General features: G+C 35.9%; 1 protein-coding gene across 2 annotated transcripts in view; it reads left to right on the top strand.

Moving 5' to 3' along the window:
- Positions 1-18,400, top strand: part of cpeb2 (cytoplasmic polyadenylation element binding protein 2) — a 45,968-nt gene extending 27,568 nt beyond the window's left edge. The window contains exons 5-11 of one of the 2 annotated variants that reach the window (XM_066720006.1): positions 2,889-2,912; positions 8,886-9,059; positions 9,357-9,446; positions 10,188-10,306; positions 11,020-11,134; positions 11,551-11,732; positions 13,860-18,400. In XM_066720006.1, the coding sequence (XP_066576103.1) occupies positions 2,889-2,912; positions 8,886-9,059; positions 9,357-9,446; positions 10,188-10,306; positions 11,020-11,134; positions 11,551-11,732; positions 13,860-14,087 (932 nt within the window). In that variant the 3' untranslated portion in view covers positions 14,088-18,400. The remainder of the gene's footprint in view (positions 1-2,888; positions 2,913-8,885; positions 9,060-9,356; positions 9,447-10,187; positions 10,307-11,019; positions 11,135-11,550; positions 11,733-13,859) is intronic. The other variant, XM_066720007.1, reaches the window with a different exon arrangement.
- The last annotated feature ends 6,240 nt before the right edge of the window (positions 18,401-24,640 follow it).

Below are 24,640 nucleotides of genomic sequence, written 5' to 3'. Positions count from 1 at the left end.
ATAGTTTGGAGTATGGTTTGTTTTTAGGTGTAGCCTTCTGTAACAAATAGTAATTATTTTGTGGTATTCTTGGGATCTCCGAAACCTATAAACAGCAGGCTCTTCGTACACCGTACATTAAGAAGGCAAGAAGCCTGCAACGACTCAAACTGACAGATAGAATATAACCGACTTGTTGTCAGTATTCAGAGTATTTGCAAGCCTTAACATGGCCTACATTTTAGAACCTCTTAAAATATGTTAAGATTAAATTGCCCAATGATTGTGTAGTAGAAACTGGTTTATCCGCACCTGCGCACTTTGAATACTCCGTACAGCACTGACATTTGAGTAACCGTAAATACACATCTGCTGTAGGGTTCTGCAAGTTGAAGAAATACATCTTTCTTTTTCTTTTATTGTGAATCACCCACAGAAAATGCAATTTATACTTTGTGTACATACACACCTCCGAGATATTGCCACATTTTAGACTTTAGACTTTAGTCAGAATTATTTATAATGAGTATTTGTTTTCTCTGGGATACTGTTCCAAAGCCTGGCTGTCATACTCAACAATGTGGTCAATGGTTCTTATGCACATGTGCCTTTGCTTTCTTAAATAATTACAGAATAAAACCACTTCATTACAGTTCTATCATGTTACTGTAGTAGAAAACTTGACAAATGCTAATCTTTCGTGTATTGTCCTACTAAGGTACTATATTTATGTATCTTGCATATGAATGCGCTTCTTTTTTGCTCAGGGTATAACTGCAGAAATTTGTTATTCTGGACATTTTCTTTTGCAAATGTGTTTATTTAAATATTTAAATATTACCACAAACTGTTGAAGAATGTTAATCTGGTTTACCAGGTTTTCATTACATTTCACTGCATGTGCTCTGAACAGTATTGTGTCTGTGAGAATGGTATAACAAAATAAATACACCCACTATATAAACTTATTAAAAAAAAAAAAATGGAAAGGGTGGTCACAAATAATGAATGCTCTGTATTTGTTTTGCCTTTAAATACAGTGTTGCAGCCACTTTATATGCTACAGACTATGCTACTGAGGTTTATTAGCAGTAAGAGAAGAAGCTCTTTCAGGAAAAACAAGCAACTTTGTCAGTGCTACAGCAACCTCCAAATTCTTGTCCTTAAGTGAAGGTCAATAAATACAGCTCTTGTTATTTTATCTACATAACTAATTAGATACAAATCTCAATAGTCTTGCATTACCACAGTGTCTCAGCATGAATGCCTGTGGCACCAGTAATTTTATAACACGTTTCATATTGAGCACAGATAAAAGAGTTTGAAAGGGCTGTGTGAAATTTGCTCCCAATTGTCATAATTAAGCTAAACGAGACAGCAGAAGCCTGCCGGTGTGCTAAAGTAGCCTGCTGCTATGCCTACAATATTTTTTGGATTTAGTGTCAACAGAAGTGTAGATTAATATTTAGTGTTGTAGACTTGTACAGTGGATTGTATAAGTATTCAGCCTCTATAAACATTTTCACATTACAATCTGTGTAAATTAATTTAATTGGGCTTCTTCCCTTTGATTAACACCACATACACAACACTTTGAAGGTGCAAAATATTGTTGTACCGAGAAACACAAGTATAAATAAAAAAAAGCTGGTATGTGTTAGTCGCATAAGTATTCACCCCCCTGAATCAATACTTGGTCTTTTTGGGTAAGTCTCTACCAGCTTTGCACATCTGGTTCCTGTAATTTTTGCCCTTTCTCAAGTTGTGCGGGCACTGTTGGTTAACAGCAACTTTCAAGTCTTGCCATAGATTCTCAATTGAATTGAGGTCTGGGCTTTGTGTTTAGGATCATTGTCTTGCTGAAAGGTGAACCTCCATCCCAGTCCAAGGTCTCTTGCAGACTGAAGCAGGGTTCCTCAAGGGGTTTTTCTATATTTGGCTCTATCCATGCTGACAAGTTTCCCAGTCCCTGCTGATGAAAAGTAACCACATAACATGATGCTGCCGCCACCTTGCTTTACCATGTGGTTCATATTCTTGGTGAGATGCCAAATTGTTAAATGTTGGTCTCATTTGATCAGAGAACCTTTTGCCACATCTTTACTGTGTCTTCCATATGCATTATGGCAAAATCCAAATGGGATTTGATGTGATGGATTTTCAACAATGGCTTTGTCCATGCCACTCTTCCATATAGCCCAGCTTTGTGTGTACCTGGGTAATAGTTGATATATGGACAGTTGGGATGTTTTTTATAGCCCAACCCTGACTGGTGCTTTTCCAGAACTTTCTCTCAGACTTGTTTTGAACACTCTTTGGTCTTCATGGTGTGGTTGTTTGGATATGCTCTCTGACATACTCTGGGACCTTCCAGAAACAGATGTATTTAATCTGTGATCATGTGACACTGTGTGACTTTTGAAGGCAATTGTCTGCACCACAACTTATTTAAATGTGTCAGAGCAAAGGGGGTGAATACTTTTTTCAGTCAAGACTTCATCTTTTTTTTTTTTTTTTTAATTTAAAAAACAATAATAGAATTTTCTTCCAACATTGACATTATGTAATACTTTGTGTAGATCAGTCACAGGAAATCCTAATTAGTTTCACAATCTACTGTACATATGCAATCTGTAGCTTCAGTTGCTAAAAAATACCAAAAAAACAAATGTAAATGCTTTAAGAATTGTAAAGAGATGTATTTAACGGTCTCTGCATTTTTACAAAATATTGACAAACTTTGCTATTTTAAAGTAAGTGGCATGTGGGTAAATAGCCACAGATAATGAACGTTTCCCGCAGTCTGCTTAATTGTAGTTCTTACCATTGTATCAACAAAATAGGTATGAGTAATATTTTTGTCTGGTTATCTCACTGCTAAAATCACTTTGTGCTTTGTTTACATGCAGCAAGGAGTTATGGGAGAAGACGAGGTAATGCATCTGTGTTTTGCTGTTTCTTGGCATGATTAACTGTGGTTGGCTATTAATATTGTGACAATATTATCAGTGTGTAAGTCATGCATGCATGTTGTTTTTTATTCTGTTATTTCTCTACTTGTTCTGTTGATTTGTACACTTTTGTAGTATAGGAATAAATGCACACCTTATCTGTATTAATATATGTAGGTAACGTGTGCATACATTTGTGTCCTATAAAAATGCTTTTATTTTATTTTGTTGTTTTTTTATAATATTTATTAATACTGCAGCTCTTATATATGTATTTATTTGTAAATGATTCAAGTAATTATTGTGAGCTTTTTCTTTACAAGTCATAAAACTGGCATTCCCTTTAAAATATGGTGTGGCACTTTGCTAAAGATGTGTGATAATTTATTGAAAATTCTTGTAGCAGACCTATAATCCCTTTCAAACTTTAAAGCTCATATATATATATACACTCACCTAAAGGATTATTAGGAACACCATACTAATACTGTGTTTGACCCCCTTTCGCCTTCAGAACTGCCTTAATTCTACGTGGCATTGATTCAACAAGGTGCTGAAAGCATTCTTTAGAAATGTTGGCCCATATTGATAGGATAGCATCTTGCAGTTGATGGAGATTTGTGGGATGCACATCCAGGGCACGAAGCTCCCGTTCCACCACATCCCAAAGATGCTCTATTGGGTTGAGATCTGGTGACTGTGGGGGCCAGTTTAGTACAGTGAACTCATTGTCATGTTCAAGAAACCAATTTGAAATGATTCGACCTTTGTGACATGGTGCATTATCCTGCTGGAAGTAGCCATCAGAGGATGGGTACATGGTGGTCAAAAAGCGATGGACATGGTCAGAAACAATGCTCAGGTAGGCTGTGGCATTTAAACGATGCCCAATTGGCGCTAAGGGGCCTAAAGTGTGCCAAGAAAACATCCCCCACACCATTACACCACCACCACCAGCCTGCACAGTGGTAACAAGGCATGATGGATCCATGTTCTCATTCTGTTTACACCAAATTCTGACTCTACCATCTGAATGTCTCAACAGAAATCGAGACTCATCAGACCAGGCAACATTTTTCCAGTCTTCAACTGTCCAATTTTGGTGAGCTTGTGCAAATTGTAGCCTCTTTTTCCTATTTGTAGTGGAGATGAGTGGTACCCGGTGGGGTCTTCTGCTGTTGTAGCCCATCCGCCTCAAGGTTGTACGTGTTGTGGCTTCACAAATGCTTTGCTGCATACCTCGGTTGTAACGAGTGGTTATTTCAGTCAAAGTTGCTCTTCTATCAGCTTGAATCAGTCGGCCCATTCTCCTCTGACCTCTAGCATCAACAAGGCATTTTCGCCCACAGGACTGCCGCATACTGGATGTTTTTCCCTTTTCACACCATTCTTTGTAAACCCTAGAAATGGTTGTGCGTGAAAATCCCAGTAACTGAGCAGATTGTGAAATACTCAGACCGGCCCGTCTGGCACCAACAACCATGCCACGCTCAAAATTGCTTAAATCACCTTACTTTCCCATTCAGACATTCAGTTTGGAGTTCAGGAGATTGTCTTGACCAGGACCACACCCCTAAATGCATTGAAGCAACTGCCATGTGATTGGTTGGTTAGATAATTGCATTAATGAGAAATTGAACAGGTGTTCCTAATAATCCTTTAGGTGAGTGTATATACACACACATATATATATGTATATATATATTATATACATACACATATATATATACATATATATACTGGAAAAATGTTGCCTGGTCTGATGAGTCTTGATTTCTGCTGAGACATTCAGATGGTCAGAATTTGGCGTAAACAGAATGAGAACATGGATCCATCATGCCTTGTTAGCACTGTGCAGGCTGGTGGTGGTGGTGTAATGGTGTGGGGGATGTTTTCTTGGCACACTTTAGGCCCCTTAGTGCCAATTGGGCATCGTTTAAATGCCACGGCCTACCTGAGCATTGTTTCTGACCATGTCCATCCCTTTATGACCACCATGTACCCATCCTCTGATGGCTACTTCCAGCAGGATAATGCACCATGTCACAAAGGTCGAATCATTTCAAATTGGTTTCTTGCACATGACAATGAGTTCACTGTACTAAACTGGCCCCCACAGTCACCAGATCTCAACCCAATAGAGCATCTTTGGGATGTGGTGGAACGGGAGCTTTGTGCCCTGGATGTGCATCCCACAAATCTCCATCAACTGCAAGATGCTATCCTATCAATATGGGCCAACATTTCTAAAGAATGCTTTCAGCACCTTGTTGAATCAATGCCACGTAGAATTAAGGCAGTTCTGAAGGCGAAAGGGGGTCAAACACAGTATTAGTATGGTGTTCCTAATAATCCTTTAGGTGAGTGTATGTATGTGTATATATGTGTTTTAAAAGAACATTGGTTCTACATTTATTTGTTTTTAAATTAATCGCTTATGACATTCAAGATGCAACAGTCCTTATGGTGAGAGGTGGGGCATCCGATTGACCCCCAGAAATGAAAGGAACTATTTACCCTGTAAATATAAGCTAAGTAGATTTTGTTTTGACCTCATGTTGAACTGTTTAAATACTTCAACAATGTTGTGACATTGCACCAGCATTGACAAATATAATTTCATTTTAAAAAGTAAGCACGAAAGGATGATGTTGTTCAGACTGGAGAACAAAACTCACAGATTAACATGGAACAGTGACTTCAGTTTTTATCTTTTAAAGATGTTCTGTAAAGTGCATTATCTAACTAGATCACCAGTTGATAAGTCTTTCCACAATGAAGTATGATTTTATTTAGTGTTTCCTCAGTACATTTGGCAAAGCCACAAGGTGTTTATAAGTTTTTCTTAATCTAGGTGTCCAAATTACCTCTTCTTATCTATACCTTATATACTGAAAGGTATTTTATGAAGAAATAAATTGCATTCCAATCCTATATTCTGAAGGTCCTGTGTGTAATGCATAAAATAGTGTTCTAGCAAAGTAAAATAAACTACAAGGCAACCAGTTTTGCACGTTTTTAGGCCTAGATCAAATATGTTATTAACGTTTTTCATTGGATTTCTTTCTTGGCTCTTCCCAACTCCTTTCAATTTTGCTAAATCACTGCAGTGTACATATGAAAGCTGAGAACATGGTCCCATTCTTGTATTTGATGCATCCTTTCTTTATCCCATTCAGATTGGAATTTGAGTTCCCACACTAGTTTTATTTATTTCTCAAATTCATTATACAGTATCATCTATTAAATGCATTATCTGTAATGTAACTATCAGCACTCAAATGTTCTGTTCTGAACACTTACCTACAATTCTGTATTGCTATACTCTTAATTATTTTATTCCTGGCTTCGTAGTTTATAATGGTTATTTATTTTGCAGTCCAGGCTGAACTTAAATGGACTGCCAGAATGATTGATTCATTCCCTTTCAATATTGCTGACTGGGTTCAATAAGGTGAAATGATGACCACATCACTTAGTTAAGAGAATGAAGTCTATATTAGAAAGCCACGCAATACTGTTTGTTACATGCAAATCATCATTTGTAAGGTGTTTGTACCTGCAGCATTCAGTGATCTCTTAATATTCAAGATGGGCTCTTCCCCTTTTTTCATGCTTTAACATCCCTGAGCTCATTAAGGGAACCCAAGAAAGAGACCGATCTCTGTGTCAATTTAGTCTTAAAAGATTAACATGTTTTCTCAGATCTTGCAACCAGCCCATGTCCAATGTATACACACAATGAACCTATTGAATGGCTGTTGCCAGACTGTTCTATTGAACCCCGTGGATAAAGGTTTCTCTATGGCCATCTCTGCCTCGCTTTATTATTAGTCAGGAGCTGGCTCAGCAGGAGGGCTCACTTCCCAAGAGAGTTCCCCCCCGCCCCCATCTAGCCCATTATAATTCTCAAGTCAAGGTGGAGCTCCTTGCAAGCTTCCCACCCAAGATCATCAGTTTCTCTGGTGTCTCATGGACCACATTACAGAACATAACAGTTTTGCATGGTGCCCCCACAAGGAGCTCACTTTTATTTATATTTTCGTGTCCGAATTGATGTGAATAGGGCCCTAGTATTGTATTTGTAATGTCTTATTTTTCATTGTTTTATGTTTGTACTGTATAAGGATTCATTAAAATTGTATCTTGGGGCCGGATTAAATCAAAACTTTGACCCACCCGCTAATAGAAAACTACAAACCTGTACATCATAGTGATTACAGTTATGATTAGAAGAAAATCTTACTATACACGATGCCGCAACTGAGTACAGTTCTGTAGTTTTCTGTTAGCGGGTGGGTCAAAGTTTTACTTTAATCCCAGCCTTTGTTTCTGTGCTGCTATCATAATTTTTATTTAATTAAATAAGTGTGTCATCAAAATGGAGCTTATTTGGGCTCTATAATTGTAACTAACTGCTTGGTTGCAGCATTTTAGGATCAGTGTTTTATCTTTATGTTCTGTTGTTCAAAGACAGTTTTGCTGTTCCCAATTTTTTACATAATCTCAAAACCTTAGAAAATATAATTTATTTGATGTATTTGTTATGCAAATACACATAACATTAAAAGTCAGGATTTTAATATTAATTCTTCGTTATAGTGTTCATTTTGGTATTTCTTAAGTCAACTAGCCCGTTAAAACCAATTAATGACTTGCATTACTTAAGTCAAATTTTCTGCATTTGTTTCTAAATCCTATTTCCCTTGTGAACTTTTTAAATAATAAATATTTCAATACATATTAAAATGAGTATCTCCAGACATTACTTAAAAAATATCTTGAGATATGTATATTGTTAACCAGTTAATCCTGAAGTTCTGCTCTATGATTTTTAATTTACCGCAGTCTCAATGGTCTCTTCTAAGTGACTGCATCTGAATGCTCAAACGTGCAGCTAAGACACAGCATCACCAAGTTTGTCTGCTTTGTAATGAGCAATGCCGTGCAATCTGATGAGTATTATGTCGAAAATGGAGGCCATATCAAGATTTTGCCTTCTGCTGTTCCTTTTTGTATTGCAATAGATCTTACATATATATTTTTCTTACCCTATTTAATAAATGTAAGGCAAACAGAAACGTTTTCAAAGAAATGTGCATCTCTTTTGCAACTTAGGTAGTGGCAAAAAAATGTAAATAGCAAATGTAGGTATCACTCTTCTGTAGATGAAACAATCCACATTATAAACATTGCTGCTTTGGCCAAACCCAAGGCATTCTTCAGGGGTCAGAATGAATTGAAATGTGTTTTGTCCCCTGAAGCCTTTTTTAATTGGGAAAGAAATATGCACAGTAAGCTTGGGATTGCTTATCAGTGAGAAAAGAAATTACAACTCTTGTCCTGAATTGACTTCTTGAATTAGTTGGGTCACATACTTTTTTTGGCTTTGTGACTTAAGACAAAAACAAGGAAGAACATAGCACTGTTCTTACTCATTAAATCATTTTTTATAATTTTAGTTTCTAAGACCCACATTTTGACCAAACATTCAGTCTTCCTCAGCAAACAGACTTAATATTCCTTCTAAACCAATAAGACATTACCCACAATTAGCAACAATTCAACAACACAGGCCTTTTTCATAACTCAGAACCAAAACATACTGAGCCAACAGCAGGTCAGAGATATGTGGTCTGAATTAAGTTATGTGCCGGATTGGTTAAAATATAAAAGGCCTCCAACATTGAACTCCAAATGCCAATTTTCTATTTAAATACAAATGAACAACTTTCATGTCAGTCATAAAGTCCATAAATTAAAGTTTGTTTTTGGTAAGAGCTGACTTGCTGCCAAGGTTGTCTTCTCCTATTAAGAATATTTTTGCTTTACTTGTTTACATTTATGTTGCCTGTCGTTTTTATTTTCTTAATACTTGGAAATTTGTAGCATGGCATGTGGGCATCCCCGGTGTGTTTATGTGGAGCCTAACCTGTCCCGTTCCTGTTTTGCCAGGGCGTTCCTCTCTGTTCCCCATCGATGACGGCCTCCTGGATGACGGACACAGTGATCAGGTTGTCCCCGGGGTCCTCAACTCGCCCAACTGCTACTCCCACCAGAATGGCGAGCGCATCGAGCGTTTCTCCCGCAAGGTGTTTGTCGGTGGGCTGCCCCCGGATATTGATGAAGGTAAGAAGAAGAAGAGGAAGAAGAAGTTGTCTAGGTTTAATAATGCAGCAGCTCTTCCCCAGGGGAGGAATGTGTTTTTTATTTTTTTGAAAGCTGTCACGCTCTATTATTTACAAGGCCAGCTGGCAGCTCCTTGATTAAAGGAGATCACTCTAGTTCGTTCTTTTTATTTTCTGCAGGGAAATGGAAAAACAGCCAAGCTCTTATAGGCTACCTTCAAGATGGAAAAACAATAGAGATTAATAAGTATAAATATCTAAGGATACTTTTGTATTTTTTTCCTTCATCCTTCTGTAGATGAAATCACTACAAGCTTTCGTCGCTTTGGACATCTGGTTGTGGATTGGCCTCACAAGGCAGAAAGCAAATCTTATTTTCCACCCAAAGGTAAAGATATCTAAAATAGTTCTGCTGTCTCAGAGGTCACACCTGTTTTCCAAAAACAAATGACTTCAAATGAATGCAGCAAAATGATACATTTCCTTGTTCCACAATAGACAGTCATTTTCTGAAAATGTGTGTGTATATATATATATGTGTGTGTGTGTGTATATATATATATATATATATATAAATTGGAATGTTTGAACTATTAATGTTTTACCCTTCCAAAGGGATTTTGTTAGTTAATCCTCTGCAGATCAAATGTACTTTTGCTTGGCTGATTGTTTAACCAAAACATGTCTGTCTGGTACAGCATCATAATGCTCCCTTCTAAAGGCAGATGTGGAATATTTGTTCACATATATAATGTAGTCAGGGAGATAATTAGTGAGTACATTTGAGGCTACAGTGTGCACAGCAGACCCAGAGGTAATCATACGTTATACATAAATTATTCCCTTTTTTTGTGTAAAGGAGCTGTGACTAATTCAATGCAGCTCCTCAACGACAAAAATGGAAGCAGTGCTTTCCAGTCAGTGTAAATGTGTTGCCCCTTTTATGCATTAATATCCATTGGCAAAAATATATCAGATGAATGATTCAGGGTCTTTAGAAAGGGATATTTGTAAGGCTTAGTTAATGTTTTACTTCTCATTGTGTTAGAGAAGCAGTGGAATTATGCATTTATAATGTAATGCGTAATGGACTGTCTTCACTGCAGTGTGTGATTTGCTTGTTTACCAGGTTATGCATTCCTGCTGTTCCAAGAGGAAAGCTCAGTCCAGGCTTTGATTGACGCCTGCCTGGAGGAAGATGGGAAACTTTATCTGTGTGTGTCAAGTCCTACAATCAAGGACAAACCAGTAAGTGAACATTTTCTAGACATGGTTGCAGAATATATGGTTAGAAATGGAAACAAATTTGAACACCTCTGAATTGTATTGTCCATATCCAGCATCTACCATAAGCCACTGCTCTGGCACTGAACTGATAAATTAACTTCAATATTAAACTATACCAGTGCCATCTTCCCAGATCAACCTGAATTCAGCCTAGAATTAAACTGTAAAAATGAATGCATTTTGTAAAGATTGGCACAGATTGCATTGATAAATAAGTACAGTTTAATTAACACTATTTATTACTTAAATTAATCTCCAAAAAACAGTTTCAAATCAGTGGTATGAATACTTTCCATTACCACAATGTATTTATTTAGGCACAATAACATTTAAATCCAGTTGTTTAAAAATAACTGTTTCCTTTCGTGTTTTTTTAATATTATGTGTTTGAACATTTAATCCTAAAAGGATTTAGGATAATTATTACACTTCTGTGTCTGTACAAATAACAGATGTTTTCTTCTTTCTCCGTTTGCTTTGCATTAGTTTTGTAGTTCCTTTCATTTGCCAATTCTGACCACATGAATGCAAACTGGAAATCATAATTTTCTCCATCTTAGAAAAGTCAGTCATAATAATGCTGGAAATGAGACCGTCTATGTGAGCTTTGGAAATGTATGGTGAATGCTGAATTTATTACAGTGTATAAACACATTTTACATTTATAATTATAGGTCCAGATCCGACCCTGGAATCTCAGCGACAGTGACTTTGTGATGGACGGCTCACAGCCACTAGACCCCCGGAAAACTATTTTTGTAGGAGGAGTTCCTCGTCCCCTAAGAGCAGGTAAACAGCCTCTTCCAGGATCCATTGAAGGAATTGTGATTTTAAGTTTACTGGCAGTGATTTAAACACTACCAGCTTTCTCTCTCTTATGTTCTTGAGTTCTGTTACACTGGGTTTAACTTGCACGTTCTTTCTGAAGCCCCCCCAGGTTCACACTCATCATGTGACAGGGCTGTTGGGTGAAAAACAGTGTTGCGATCAGAGCACACTTGTTTATTGTTCTTCCTCCCTTGTGTGGGGGTTTAAATCATGAAGAGAAAAACATAAATCGGCCGTTTCCAGACGAAGCTAGAAAAATAGAGCTTGGATTGATCTTATCACTCCTTTTTGTGTCTTGTCAAAAACTGGCTCTCTGTCACACTGCGCTGCAGCAGGATAGCCCCTCAGAGCCACAACTCTCTTTCTCTCTTCCCCAGTGGAGCTGGCTATGATAATGGATCGTCTCTACGGTGGCGTTTGCTATGCGGGAATCGATACTGACCCTGAGCTGAAGTACCCCAAAGGTGCAGGGCGGGTGGCCTTCTCTAATCAGCAGAGCTACATTGCAGCCATCAGCGCCCGCTTTGTCCAGCTCCAGCACGGAGATATTGATAAACGGGTAAGGGAAGCTTGCGGTTTATTGTTCTCCAGAGTGGCTCCAGAGGACATATTGGGAGCCATAATGTATAGGCCTCATGCTGAGATATTTGAAGATGTCCCTAAATTGAATTGCTTCTTAGCAGGAGGATGACTTCAGCAGAGTATTACAGTACCAAGTAGTATATTAAAAGCTATACCAGTGAGCTATCAAAACAATATCCTAATTACATTTACTCACATTGCCCAGCAGCCATTTTTTTCTCCCTCCATTTTCTTAAAAATATTAATTATACATTTTCTTTTTACCAGGAAGGATTTTATGATTGCATTATACTTAAATAAAGAGCTGTACCTCTTAGGTCAGTTTTGGTATCAGTACTCTAATCGTTGGGCTTCATCTTATTAAAAACAACGAAATAAGTCTGCTGCTGGTGCTGTGTTAATTATCTTTCATCTTTGTGAATTTTATTTTAAAGCTACTTTGCATATTTTAAATTATGATGGCGCAATGTTACAATATGTATTCATCAGTGTTCCTCAGAATGCATAATTAATGCATTATTTGCAGATGGCAGTAAATGAGGACTATAAATTACAGCAGGAAAATATACACTCTAATTCAGGGCATTAGTGCTAAGCCTTGCAGATGTGACAGTTGCGCCTCTGAGATTCTAAGTGGAGTTTAATCCAGTACTATACAAGTGGATCTACAAATCCTGGATAGAAGTGATTTTGTGATCAACCTGATTTACAATAAGAATTGTCTGGCACAAATTCTTGGTCAGGAAATGCTAGTTTATGAGAGAGTCAGAAATATGATGCTTGGTATATGAATGCCGCTGCCTAACAAAAGATACAACGTGTATATGCTTTTTGTATAAGATTTATATTAAAATTAGTTTTAGTTTTCAATGTTCTCAAAAGCATTTAGTGTGTGTATGATTTTTCTGCTTGATAACTTTTAATGATTTACTAAATGTGTGATGCATTCAAAGCTAATTAAGTGAAGAGGCAGTCTGCAGTCTATAATTAGCTGAAAGCTTTCTTAAACAATTGTAAATGTTCTGTTAATGACATAAAAGCTTGTCTTTGTTTTCCCAGCAATTTAAGCACGTTTGAAATATATATTAAATATTTCTGTGTTTATATGAAAAGGGGAAAAGGTTTTTTTTTTTTTTTCTTCCTACATATGATTAAAGCTGCAATCAAGTCTACAGCAGTTAATGATATACAATATGTAAAGAGTAAGCAGAGTTTCATTGACTGAATTGTTCTCTGTCAGACGTTTCTTTTAGAAACAGTCTGGAGTAATAAATTCCTCATATGTATGGTAATAAATTCCATATATGATTGGCAGAGTTTGAACCACATGAAACTGAAGGCATCACTGTAGTAAAATTGCTCTCATCTGTTGGAACTGCCAAATGCAATGCCCATCAGGGGCAATCACCATAATATCTTCTATCAAGCTCTATTGTTGCTATGCAGAAAGCCTAGGGTAGCTTATCCAAGTGGTCTGCGTGGTCAGCAGAGACTGCGTATACAAATTGCTTTTACTCAATACTGAATGTTCTCTGGCAGCTGGCACAGAAGGTACTGTCCTTCAGCCACAGATGCTCAGTACATTTCTAAAGGCCTGAGTAGGCTGTGCTTGCATTTTGAATATTTAGGGGGAAAAAATCTGCATTATGCATTCTTGTGTGCCCAGTTTTCTTATGAGTTATCCATGTTTTTTTTTTATTATTATTACTAATTTGTAAAATGAGAGGACATAATTTATAACTTTTCAGGAAGGTGTGTGATTAGTAAGGTTTATACTTTTACATGTATTTGAATGAATGCAGCGTTAATTGCATACTAAAGATCCCTCAGAGCACAGCGTACCACTGTCTTTAAAAGGATGTTACAAGAAACTTGTAACGGCACAGTTAATATTTCTTGTACTCTGAGATGCACATAGAAAATGGATCCTCTGGACTTTGTATCTCTTACTTGCTTGATTTTCATCCTTTTTTGATCACGCTCAGGAGAAAACCACCTCATAGTTTTTGTGTAAGAGATTGCACAGATTTGGATCCAGCCCATGAGAAATCCCCCCCTCCTTTCTTTCTCGTTTAACTAGAAACGTTTGTCTTTGTTTTTGCAGGTGGAGGTGAAGCCATACGTGTTGGATGACCAGATGTGTGATGAATGCCAGGGAGCCCGCTGTGGGGGGAAGTTTGCCCCTTTCTTCTGTGCCAATGTCACCTGCCTGCAGTATTACTGTGAGTTTTGCTGGGCAAACATACACTCTCGTGCGGGGCGCGAGTTTCACAAACCATTAGTGAAGGAAGGGGCGGACCGTCCACGTCAGATTCACTTCCGCTGGAACTGAAGGCCATGGCAGGGGATCGGCGGGACGAAGCAAGAGTGCATGTGGCTTACTATTAATGAAGAAACCAAGACCTTGAGGCAGAAATAAGTGCATTCTTCTGCCTCTTACCCTAAGCTATCAATACAGTACATATATCTTTTGTAGCAGCCAAAACACTACAAGCCTCTGTTTTTCACCAAAACCCCACATCTCAGGCTTTACTAACTTTTTTGTGGTACTTTCATGTTTTTTAAAGAAAAAAAAAGGATTTTTTGTAGTTTTTCAAATTATTTTTATATGTAAAATTTAAACTAGATACGAGAATGTTTTTGCATGGGGGCACACTGTCTGCTGCTATCTCCAGTGGGTGAAGCGTGCACTTATTTCTGGGAAACCTTGATTTGTAACTCTCTTAAGACCTGCCCCAAGTGATTTACCAAAGGTAGAAAAAAAAATATAGGAGGCAAAGTGAAACATTTCTGCCACAAAACAAATTTTATTTTTTATTGTTGCTATTTGCTGTGTATTCTTATTGAAAAATAGGGTTACTTTTTGCTCTCCATTTTGACTTGCAAAAAATAATACCTCATTATATGAATCTGGTTTGTTATTAGCTATTTTAAACATTTTTAATCACAAGCTGTATTAGAAGCTTTGCTGCTATATATAGATGTTATATTTAATGCCATCTATTAATACGGGATTGAGAAAAGAAGAAAACCGATAAACTGCATTGCAAGCCGAAATGCAGGTGGCACACGCGGCCTCAACTGCCATAAAGATTCTAGAATGTGAAAACTGAACTGCATGTTTACTTATTTATGTACACCATATGCATGCGATGTAAACATACTGATACGTATAGGAAAACAAGTTACAGAAAACATATTAAAATGAATTTAAAGTAGCATGAACAAAAACTACAAAAGCTAGGCATATAAAAAAAAAGATAAAAATAACTTGCATGCATCAATGTGACCAGTTACCGGAGTATCCTACATATATACAATAAGCAAAATTAGTTTTAGATTAGAAAGTGCAGCCATTTTGTGATCTGGTGGTTAGTGGATTTAAAAAAAAAAAAAAAAAAAAAAAAAGAAAGAAAAAAAAGAAAAATAATAACAGACTGGATGTTATATTGTAGTCTCTGTGCAGTTTTGTGATTTGTGGTTCTATTTAGTGTAAAGTGAGGTTTTAGTATAGTTACACTTTTGATGTAGAACTAGAGTAAAATAATAATAATAATAATAATAATAATAATCTGCCCCCTTTTATTTCTTCAATTACCATGGCTTAGACATCTACTGCAAACCAAAGATGGCCAGCTCACTGCTAAGTAGTAGCCAGATTTAATAACTTAGGAATAATGTGGTAAAAGTACTTTTTTAGTATGGCTTTGCTATAGTTAACTAATCCAGGTGAAGTCAAAATGGAGATAGTGTTTCAACAAGGGGATAGTTGCATTGAAATGTGCAAATGTACTGTTTGACTGGAAGAAGTCTTTCATTTTAAGTGAGTTTTACTTTATGCTGATCTACAACTCGGATTGATACAGTATGTGTTTTTGGTATTTTTAGAATACGCAGTGAGGAAGAAATGTATGTTCTCTTAATAGTAACACACACAAGAAAAGAACAAGAGAGATCCACACGAATATTTGAGTCTGAAACAACTGCAGTCACAGAAACTCGACTCTCAGCTGAGAAAGATGCTGAATCACATACATTTTGTATTAGAATGGAAATCAAAGTCCAGTGCCATTTTTAAAAAGAGAATTGAAGAATCGTAAAGCAAGTGTAGTCAGATTTGAACTCTGCAGTGTTTCTTTAGTGTATCTGAAGACGCATTGACATGTAAGGTCTCACAAAGATGAGTTGGAAAGTGAACCTTTTTCAGTGGCGTGTGTGAGGTGTTTAAGAAATACATAAGATTATCTTCAGCCCCCTTTGACGATTTCAATTTCCCATAACAACATCCCCAAGTGCTCATTGTGTTAGCTCTGCAGACTGACAATAACTGTGTTCTACATTTTCTTAGTCACAACACAAGGATGTTGCTCTAAATGACTCTTAGGGACAATCTTTCTGTAAGCAGTGTTGATCTTGAATTTGGGTGGTGGACTGGTGTGCTTTGTTTGTACTGTATTCTGTGTTTCATGCACAAGTCTGCTGTTTTTATGGTGGTCGTGATTCAAGCTTTTAATGTTTAATGTTACTGCTGTGTTAAGGAGATTTAGAATTTTTTTACTAAGTTATTTATTTGTTAATGTTTCCTGTTTGTTACTTATCCCTGATCCTTCAGACCTTCTCGACCTATTCTTTCCCTGCCAAACCTTAATCAGTTTTGACCATTTATTATGCACTACTTTTATATTTTTTTAGTCATCTTTTTAATTTTTTTTCTAATTTATATAATTTTTCTTAATGGTTGGCTATTTTTAAGGAACAATTTTTATTTTTTTAAGTTTAGTTTTTTTTTTTTTTTGCTATACCTCAGCATTTTGTTTTGGAAAGGAAAAAAAAAGGATTTTGTTCTTATTGCAAAACTTCTCCCTATATTTTAATCCTATAAGATAATTTAAGAATCTTTATTTTTACATGTTATTTAAAATAGTGAATAGGCTATGAGCCAGTTTTATATGTAAATTAATATACTAATCTAATATATTAAAAGTAGCAAAGAGTGGTTAGAAAGAGTGAGTTACTCTTTTTGAATGACTAGGTGATTGCAAGAAAATAAATGTGTCATAATGACTGAGTAGTCATATGATTTGTTAATGACATCGAAAATAAACTAGCTAGTGCTTTGGGAAACCAGAAATTTCTCTCCTCGTTTTAAGTTTTCTCTAGTCCAGGTTGCTTTCTCTAACTTTGTTACGTTAAACAATGCTGCCCTCCCTGATTGGTTGGTAGCTGGAGGAAAAAGAAAAAATACAATTTCCACGAATCATCCTGTTACCGTAACACTCGGCTTTCCATGTTTTGTTTTTGTTTGTCTGTGCGTTTTTTTTTTTTTTCTATGTAATATGTCCTATTTTATATTTGTTGAACACTGTTGCGTTTTGTCTGGTAAAATCATATTTATTTCACTATTTTTGTAGACAAAATAACTATTTGGTTTTTATTGTATTTTTCTATTCGAATAGGCGTATACACATTTGTTTCCCCTAATGTTTGTAATTCTGTCCAAATGCAGGGTTCTGCTGAAAAAAGAGAAAAAAGTTTCTAAATCCATGCAATTCTATATATTTTTTTCATTATTTAAAAGGAAGGAAACATTAGCATTTATATTAAGTTCATGGAAAACACTTGAGATTTTATCCCTGTTGCATCTGGCCTCAGCAGGCCTCTCCTCAAAGATGCTACAAAACTTGAATATAACACATTTTGAAAGGCTAACTAACCTCGAATCTGTGTTGTGATGTGCAATACTGTTTCTAATGTTTGTATAAAAAATTAAGAATAACAGTGTAAACCTTTTTAATGCAGATTTATTTTTTTCATTGCATATTTTGCAGATTTTATTATCCACAGTGTCATTTTTTACTGTCAGAAAAGAAACCCCTTTTGTCATTGCAACTATTTTTAAATCCAGATATCTTTGTACTGATGTAAATGATTGTAGTTATTTTGGATAGTGTTTTGCTAACAAAAGGAGAGACTTTTTCATGCATATTTCTATTTTGTTTCGTTTTGTTGTTTTTATTTTATTTTATTATTTTAATAGTAGCAAAATACTTGGAATAATTTTTCATATTCTGTCATTAATATTATTTTGTATTTTTATGTGGAAATATATATATAATTTTATGATGCTAATTGCTAAAATTTATTTTATGTTGAATTATTTTTGGAGCTGAAATCTTTGTAATATTGTTAAAGTAACTAGTTTCTAAATCAGAGTTTGTGTATAGATTCACACAAGTGGTTTACGGAGTGTTTGGATTGTAATTATTACTGAATGGTTCTTTGATATGCAAATTAATATTCTGCTGATTTTTATTTTTGTTTATTTTGTATTTAAACGGGGTGTTAGTTAGTATTTTATTTCTTTCCGTTTTCCTAAATAAAAACCCGTTCTGTTTGGACACAAGATGATCACCTTCAGCTTTAGTTTGGTTTAATTTATTTTTATTTTTTGTATTTCTGTGCTTCTTTTTTTATTCAGGTCAGGTGTTTAATTCTCCAGTCTTGTCTGTTGTACTGGTAATTTAACTCTGTAATGGAATAGTTTGCTGCCAACTATTTATATTCTGTAATTTTTAAATATTTGTAATATTGTTGATTGAATTAATAAACCATTAAATTATTGGCATGTTTGCTTTTCACTGAAAACGATCTATTCCTTTATTGCTTGTGCTTAGATAACCTTCACCGTGGAGCTGCATCTTTTCTGGAGCTAAAACCTGTTTTTATTGAGTCTTTCCAACAATGGATTTATCACACCCAATGTATTGACTTCTCGAGAATCTGACCTTCACGCCACACTTTCTCAATGGCTGGTGATTGTCAGGTCACAGATAAATACCAAACTTGTCTGAAAAATGCATCCATTTATGTATGAGGGACACATCGATGCGAACATTTACGAGTGTACATGTACATTAATATACATATATTACAATTATAACTTTTTAAATTATTGGTACTGTATTTGTTATTTGTGATTTTTTTTTTTTTTTTTTTTTTTTATGTAATTCGGTGGTGAATAGTCGATGTATGACCAATGTGATGCTGTTCAAGTTTATAGGCAGCATCACATTGACAAAACAAATCAGCTAATCATCAAAATCAAGGCAAGCCAATCCGAATAGTGAAACCAATCTAGTTTCATGACTGTACAGTACTGCCCTTACAAAGTTATTTTCATCAAACTGTCAATTAAATGTCTGCCACACCATTTGTGCATATACAGTATGTTAATGTTATTTTTCATTTTGTAATTATATCACCCAGCAGTGGATCACCCAAAGATGTTTCCCAGCTAACACACAACATTGTACAACGTTGTTGCAATGTAAATTACGTTGCTACAATGTTGTAGCAACATTGTGTGTTAGCAGGGTAGTTACTTCAATCTAGACTATAGATGTGTATAGAGTACATAATATTATTAATATTATTATTATTATTATTATTATTAATAATAATAATAATAATAATAATATTATTATTATTATACATATAGGTAGGCTATATAAATATGTACACACATTTTGTTGCTTTTTTCTGAATGAATACATGAATTGGAGATTCCAATAATTCACTAACTAATCAGGACACCTGTCTGCGGCGGCAATAGGCACTTAAATCAAGTTTCAGATGAATCCTCATGTCTGTTGGAGGGGTGGTTAAGAACAGCGCTGTGAGCTCAGTGTTGCGGGTTCGGTTCCCAATGTGTGGATGTTATTTCTTATGTACAGTTTTTTTTTTTTTTTTTTATTACATTTTTTTTATATATATTTCCCTGTGTTTAACGGTATCAAAGTAGAATGAGCAATTATAATGGGATTAAGAAAGCATTTACAGAGTGAATCTTTTTCTGCTATATGATATATCCACTGGTATATGGTTTTTATTTTGTGCCATATGATATATACATTTTGGTAAATGATTTTTTTGTTTTTCTGCTATATGATATACCCACTTTGGTCTATTAATTATTTTTTAGTTGAATGGCCCCTCATATTTATGGAGGCAACTGATGAAGGTGTCACTCAATTTGGAAAGAATCAGGGCCTCATAAACCCAATTCACACAGAGATGCATGCACTGAACCATTGCAGAGAAAATAGGGGGGAAAAAATCACACGGCACACAATCTCATATAGGTCTGTCTGTGATTCACCACCAGCAAATTAGTTTTGTTTTAAATGGAAAAATGTAATATAGGTCTGTTTCTAAACTCTCCACATAGTGCATATATTTTTATATTTAGTTGTCTGCAATTTGTCAGCTTTTGAACTCTGTCCTGCTTCACATATTAGCACTGCCCGTGCCTACAATAGCTCTTCAGTACCAGAGCAGCACAGATTGCTAAACTAGGTTAAAGCCATCTCTGAACTGGTATGCAATATGTTGGCTTTTTTCAAACAGAATCAATTCAACTCTGAACAACACACTTCTGTTAATCTTTCATTAGTATTGAAATTTCCCTGTAGTAGGGACCATGGTTTTACAGAGGCACTTGTGCAGTTTTATCTGAGGTTACTGATTCATGCAAGTTTGCTAATCCTTAGTTGATAATCCCATATAAAAAATGCATACACAGATTGAGCTGTTTGAGTAGTACATAGGAAGCTCTCTGATTTTAAATATGTGGATTATACTAAATAATTTTCCCTTGTCTTTGCGGAACAATAATTAACTGCATGACAAAAAAATGAGGATGAAAAATGTAAATTTAAATACAATCTGCATGGTACTGGGAGCACTATCATATACAGCTTTATATCTTCGTGTGTCTATGGTGTAGCTATGATGCAACAGAATGGATATGTGTGTTTATGGTTTAGCCAAAGATATGCCAAATATTACCAAGAGGTTTATGATGCTCAACTTGTGTCACAGTGAATATTATGAGGTCTAGTCCGTGTGTGTGTTCAGATTCTCAGATCACAGTGTATGCCAAATGGTACACTCCAACCCGGAGAAATAGAGTGCAAAGTTAGCATTTTTCCATCGCTATTAATAGACCACACTTGTAATTGGTGACAGTTAAAATGTCAAGTGCCGCTTGTGAGGTTGATTTGAGTTCGAAATAAAACCCTCCAGCTGTAAATTTACACTACATGAGTATATATATATATTTAGATTGATAAAAGCTTTATTTTCATGGCATTATGCTTCAGTATCTCCATGTCAGAATTGAAAATGATTTTTAAATTTTGATTTTACTTTAGGAACAAAATGTATATGGTTGTATGTTTGTATGACCTAACAATAACTATTATAATGTCTAACTAGACCACATTTATACCTCTGCCCAAATTGGAAATTTAAAACATAGTATTTCATGATGTGTTTAAATAAGTTAGAATTCATTTAATTAGTCTGTGAAATTAAAAAGCCACCATCACGTATTAGAAATGTAATTTGTAATTGGCAGGTGGCTTATAGATTTTATTTGGTCCGGGCTGCGCTATTAATGTTGTGATTGCCACAAAATAGAAAAGGTCTCCACAGAGCATTCTCTTCATCTAATCCATGGATATATTGATTATTTATATCAAACCGATGAACCGTTTCAACGTGAGCTATTATTGTGTGTTTGTGTCGGGTTTTACACATTGGTTTACTTAATGAAAAACAAACAAGAACTTATTTTCAGATACTTTTGTTAAGAAAATGCACAACCTGTCTGGTTAATAATGTATTTAGCATGAATAGTTGTGTGATATGACAAATGAAAGGCCCTTTGAGCAGCATTGATTTATTGTTTACTCTGTTCTTGCTTCTTTTATACCTCTTACTGCAGTCCTATTTTAGATTCTATCAACGTAACCTTTCCAAGTCTTACACTCGCATCACTAAACTCCCAGAATACATCAGCACAACTCCGAATGTTGCTTCTCGACCTTCTGACTTTTCCCATTGACTGAACGATGAAGCGAATTGAATGTCTTCAGAACAATTTCCCAACAGGCAACCCGAGAAGGTTCGCAGAGTTAGCAGGTTTAAATGTGATGAGGTCAGTGTTCATTACTGCAAACAGTGATCAATATCTTATTTGTAGTTCACATAAAGGACTGATCGTAATTGCCATTATTTTGATTTGTCTCTGCTGGGGTCAGGCCAAAATTATGAGGAAGAGTACATTGACACACCAAAGAGATTAGGATGCGATGGCTAATAAATTCAGATGACACTGCTTGGTCTCATTACTGAGAAGATGCCCGTGCTGCAGCAGAGTTTAATTAACCTAGTTTGAATGAATTTCACACTTGCTGCTCTTGACATTCAATCATAGAAACCAAGAAGCAAGGATTTACACAACAATTCAGTAACTGGTTGGTAGGCTATCAATTTAAATGGTAATGTGTGGAGCACTTGCTGTACACTTTTTTCTTTTTCTTTTTTAATATAGGATCTATACCTTCCACTTTCTCACTAGAATCTCAAAGTCTTACTCAGTTACAACTAGAGACTGAATGAAGTTCAATTCAATTCAGTTCAAGGCCAGGAATCCAGACAGGTTGGGAGGAGATCAAAAGAGTTTGTACGAATGAACATCTATTTAATCACTGCATTGTTCTCATAGCCACAAAAACTGAAATGATCAACTTTCGAATCAGGTTGACAATTTGGAATGATTGTTAGAACACCAACCAAAGTTATGCCAATGTAAACGAAAATACATTTTAATGATACGTTTTAAAACAAGAATACATTTTAATGATACATTTTAAAACATCTGCTTTTTAATATACACATACTATATTTGTGTTGTTGTTTAACAATCCCAATGTACAATTCCTGCCTTTCATACCTTGAGATCTGTCATTAAAGCTAGTAGCAGGGGGCTTAACATTTCATTTAATTTCTGAGTGGTCTGCAGTGTTTCAATTCTTTTTAGTCTGGCCAGTTGCCCATTGAACTAGTTTCTGTGGACTTAGCTATTGGCCTTAATTAAATCCAAACTTCAGCCTTCCACCGATTGCAAATTCCGAAACCAATACTCGATGGCGGTTTTCCATTCCAAAAATACACGGAGCCTCTAGCGCTGTGCAAGCTGACATGCACTGACACATTAGGAATTCTGTGATTGGTGACTGGGTCCGTTTTTAATCGGGGGGTCCAGCACGAGAAACTAAATATAGTTGTGTTTGTTTGTTTGTTTTTCAAAGCCAACTGCAGCAACTATTACTGTAGTAGAATTAGACTGAAGAGGGACAGCAGACAATGTCATTATCTGCAGGAAACATTCAGCCTCTTTAGCTGTTTTACATTCCCTTCAGTGCCTCTGACTTGACATGAATTTAGAAAAATGATATCCTATATCAAATAATAAATAAATGACACACAAATATCTCTGATAAAAAAAAAAGAAAAGTGTACTCTTTACCCAACCTCTACTGGTTTGTGTTCATGTGTGGGATATTGTTGTCTAGCCTAAGATGTTCTCTTTGTGAAGTGGAGGTTTCAACACCCCAGTTGTTACATCTTTTGAAACAATGTTATTCAGTGACTCATTTCCTCGAATAAATAATATTATTAGGCATGAGCTGGAGTTCAACTGCAGTTTAGGATAAACCTCATATAAAAAGCATAAAGTGTGCACTAACGCCATGGCACACAATCTTGTTGGTTACCCTCCTTGTGCAAATCTTTACTATTTTATTTGTAATAATAAAGTATTTATTTAAAACAACAAAGTCCCCATTTTTCAGACCACTTAAAGCAAAGGTTAAATTGGGATCATTTCAACACTTTCCAAATGAATTCCATGGTATGTATTGTATAACATAGACAGATGCCTTGATTGGATCTCCTTAAAATACACATTGACAAAACTATTGATTTCCATTCTGCAGGACAGTCATCAAGCTTGATTGCCTTAACTGGAGAGAGAAGGGAATACAAATTGCAGTTGATATTCCTTTTGACAAGTAGCCAGATGCATTAATTACATATGACTGCATGTTGAGCTATTATGCTGGTCACCTGTGCATCCTGATTTGTGCTAACACCTGTGCTCTGTTGGTAAGTGGTATTCCACTAAAGTAAGATGAATATGGACCAGATGGCGGTTCCAGCAGGACATAATTCATGGAGCATTCCCTTGCCTTCTACTAAAACTCTGTGAAGGAATCCTGAATGTCATACCAAGACTTAAAATAGTTCTCCAGCCTTCCCTTCCTGCAACTTTGAAGCGGGCTTGACAGGCAGCCAAATGGCAAGGAGATCCAAGGGTCTGAAATGCTGGTGATACCAACTGTTCATCTGGCTTCTTCTGACTCCATGACATGGGTCTCCTTTTGTATCCACAGGGTAACATCTTGAATGACAGCCCCTGGCATTGATATAATCAGAAAAGTCAAGCTAACCCTAGCGTTCCCATTGATACTGGCCCTATTGAGTTTCTGTGAGGAAATGTTTATGCTGTGCTCTTGTTTAGATCTCTGTAAATGCTTGCATTGTGCAGCCCACAGATTTGGAAACAATATCTCCTTTTCAGTCCGTGCAGGCCTTAAACGCACAAAGCTGGGGGGAATATGTGGATTAAATATACAATGCTATAGGCTTATCCTCTGTGTGGTAGTCTCCTTTCTTTGCTATTTTACTCACACAATTTCTCTCATTGAAGGGAACCTAACAGTACAATTGTGTCCTCTGAAAACGACATTTCGGGGCGATGACATAGGACTTGCTTTAACTGATCCATATCTTTAATAACATTTGCCTTAATTCATTTATAACATGTAAACCTTTCTTTTTGTAAAACAGTTATAATAGATAGTTGTCATTTTTATATTTAGGACATTATTATTTATAATTTAAACAAGACTCATGTCTGATGCTCTCAAAAAGTGCTGAATAGCTCCAAGTCACTATATACATTGTCTATGCTCTAAC

This window comes from Amia ocellicauda, chromosome 13 (assembly GCF_036373705.1).
Source record: "Amia ocellicauda isolate fAmiCal2 chromosome 13, fAmiCal2.hap1, whole genome shotgun sequence".
Taxonomy (NCBI): Eukaryota; Metazoa; Chordata; class Actinopteri; order Amiiformes; family Amiidae; genus Amia; species Amia ocellicauda.
Note: the sequence above shows the minus strand (reverse complement) of the source record. Positions and strands in the feature narration are given on the sequence as shown.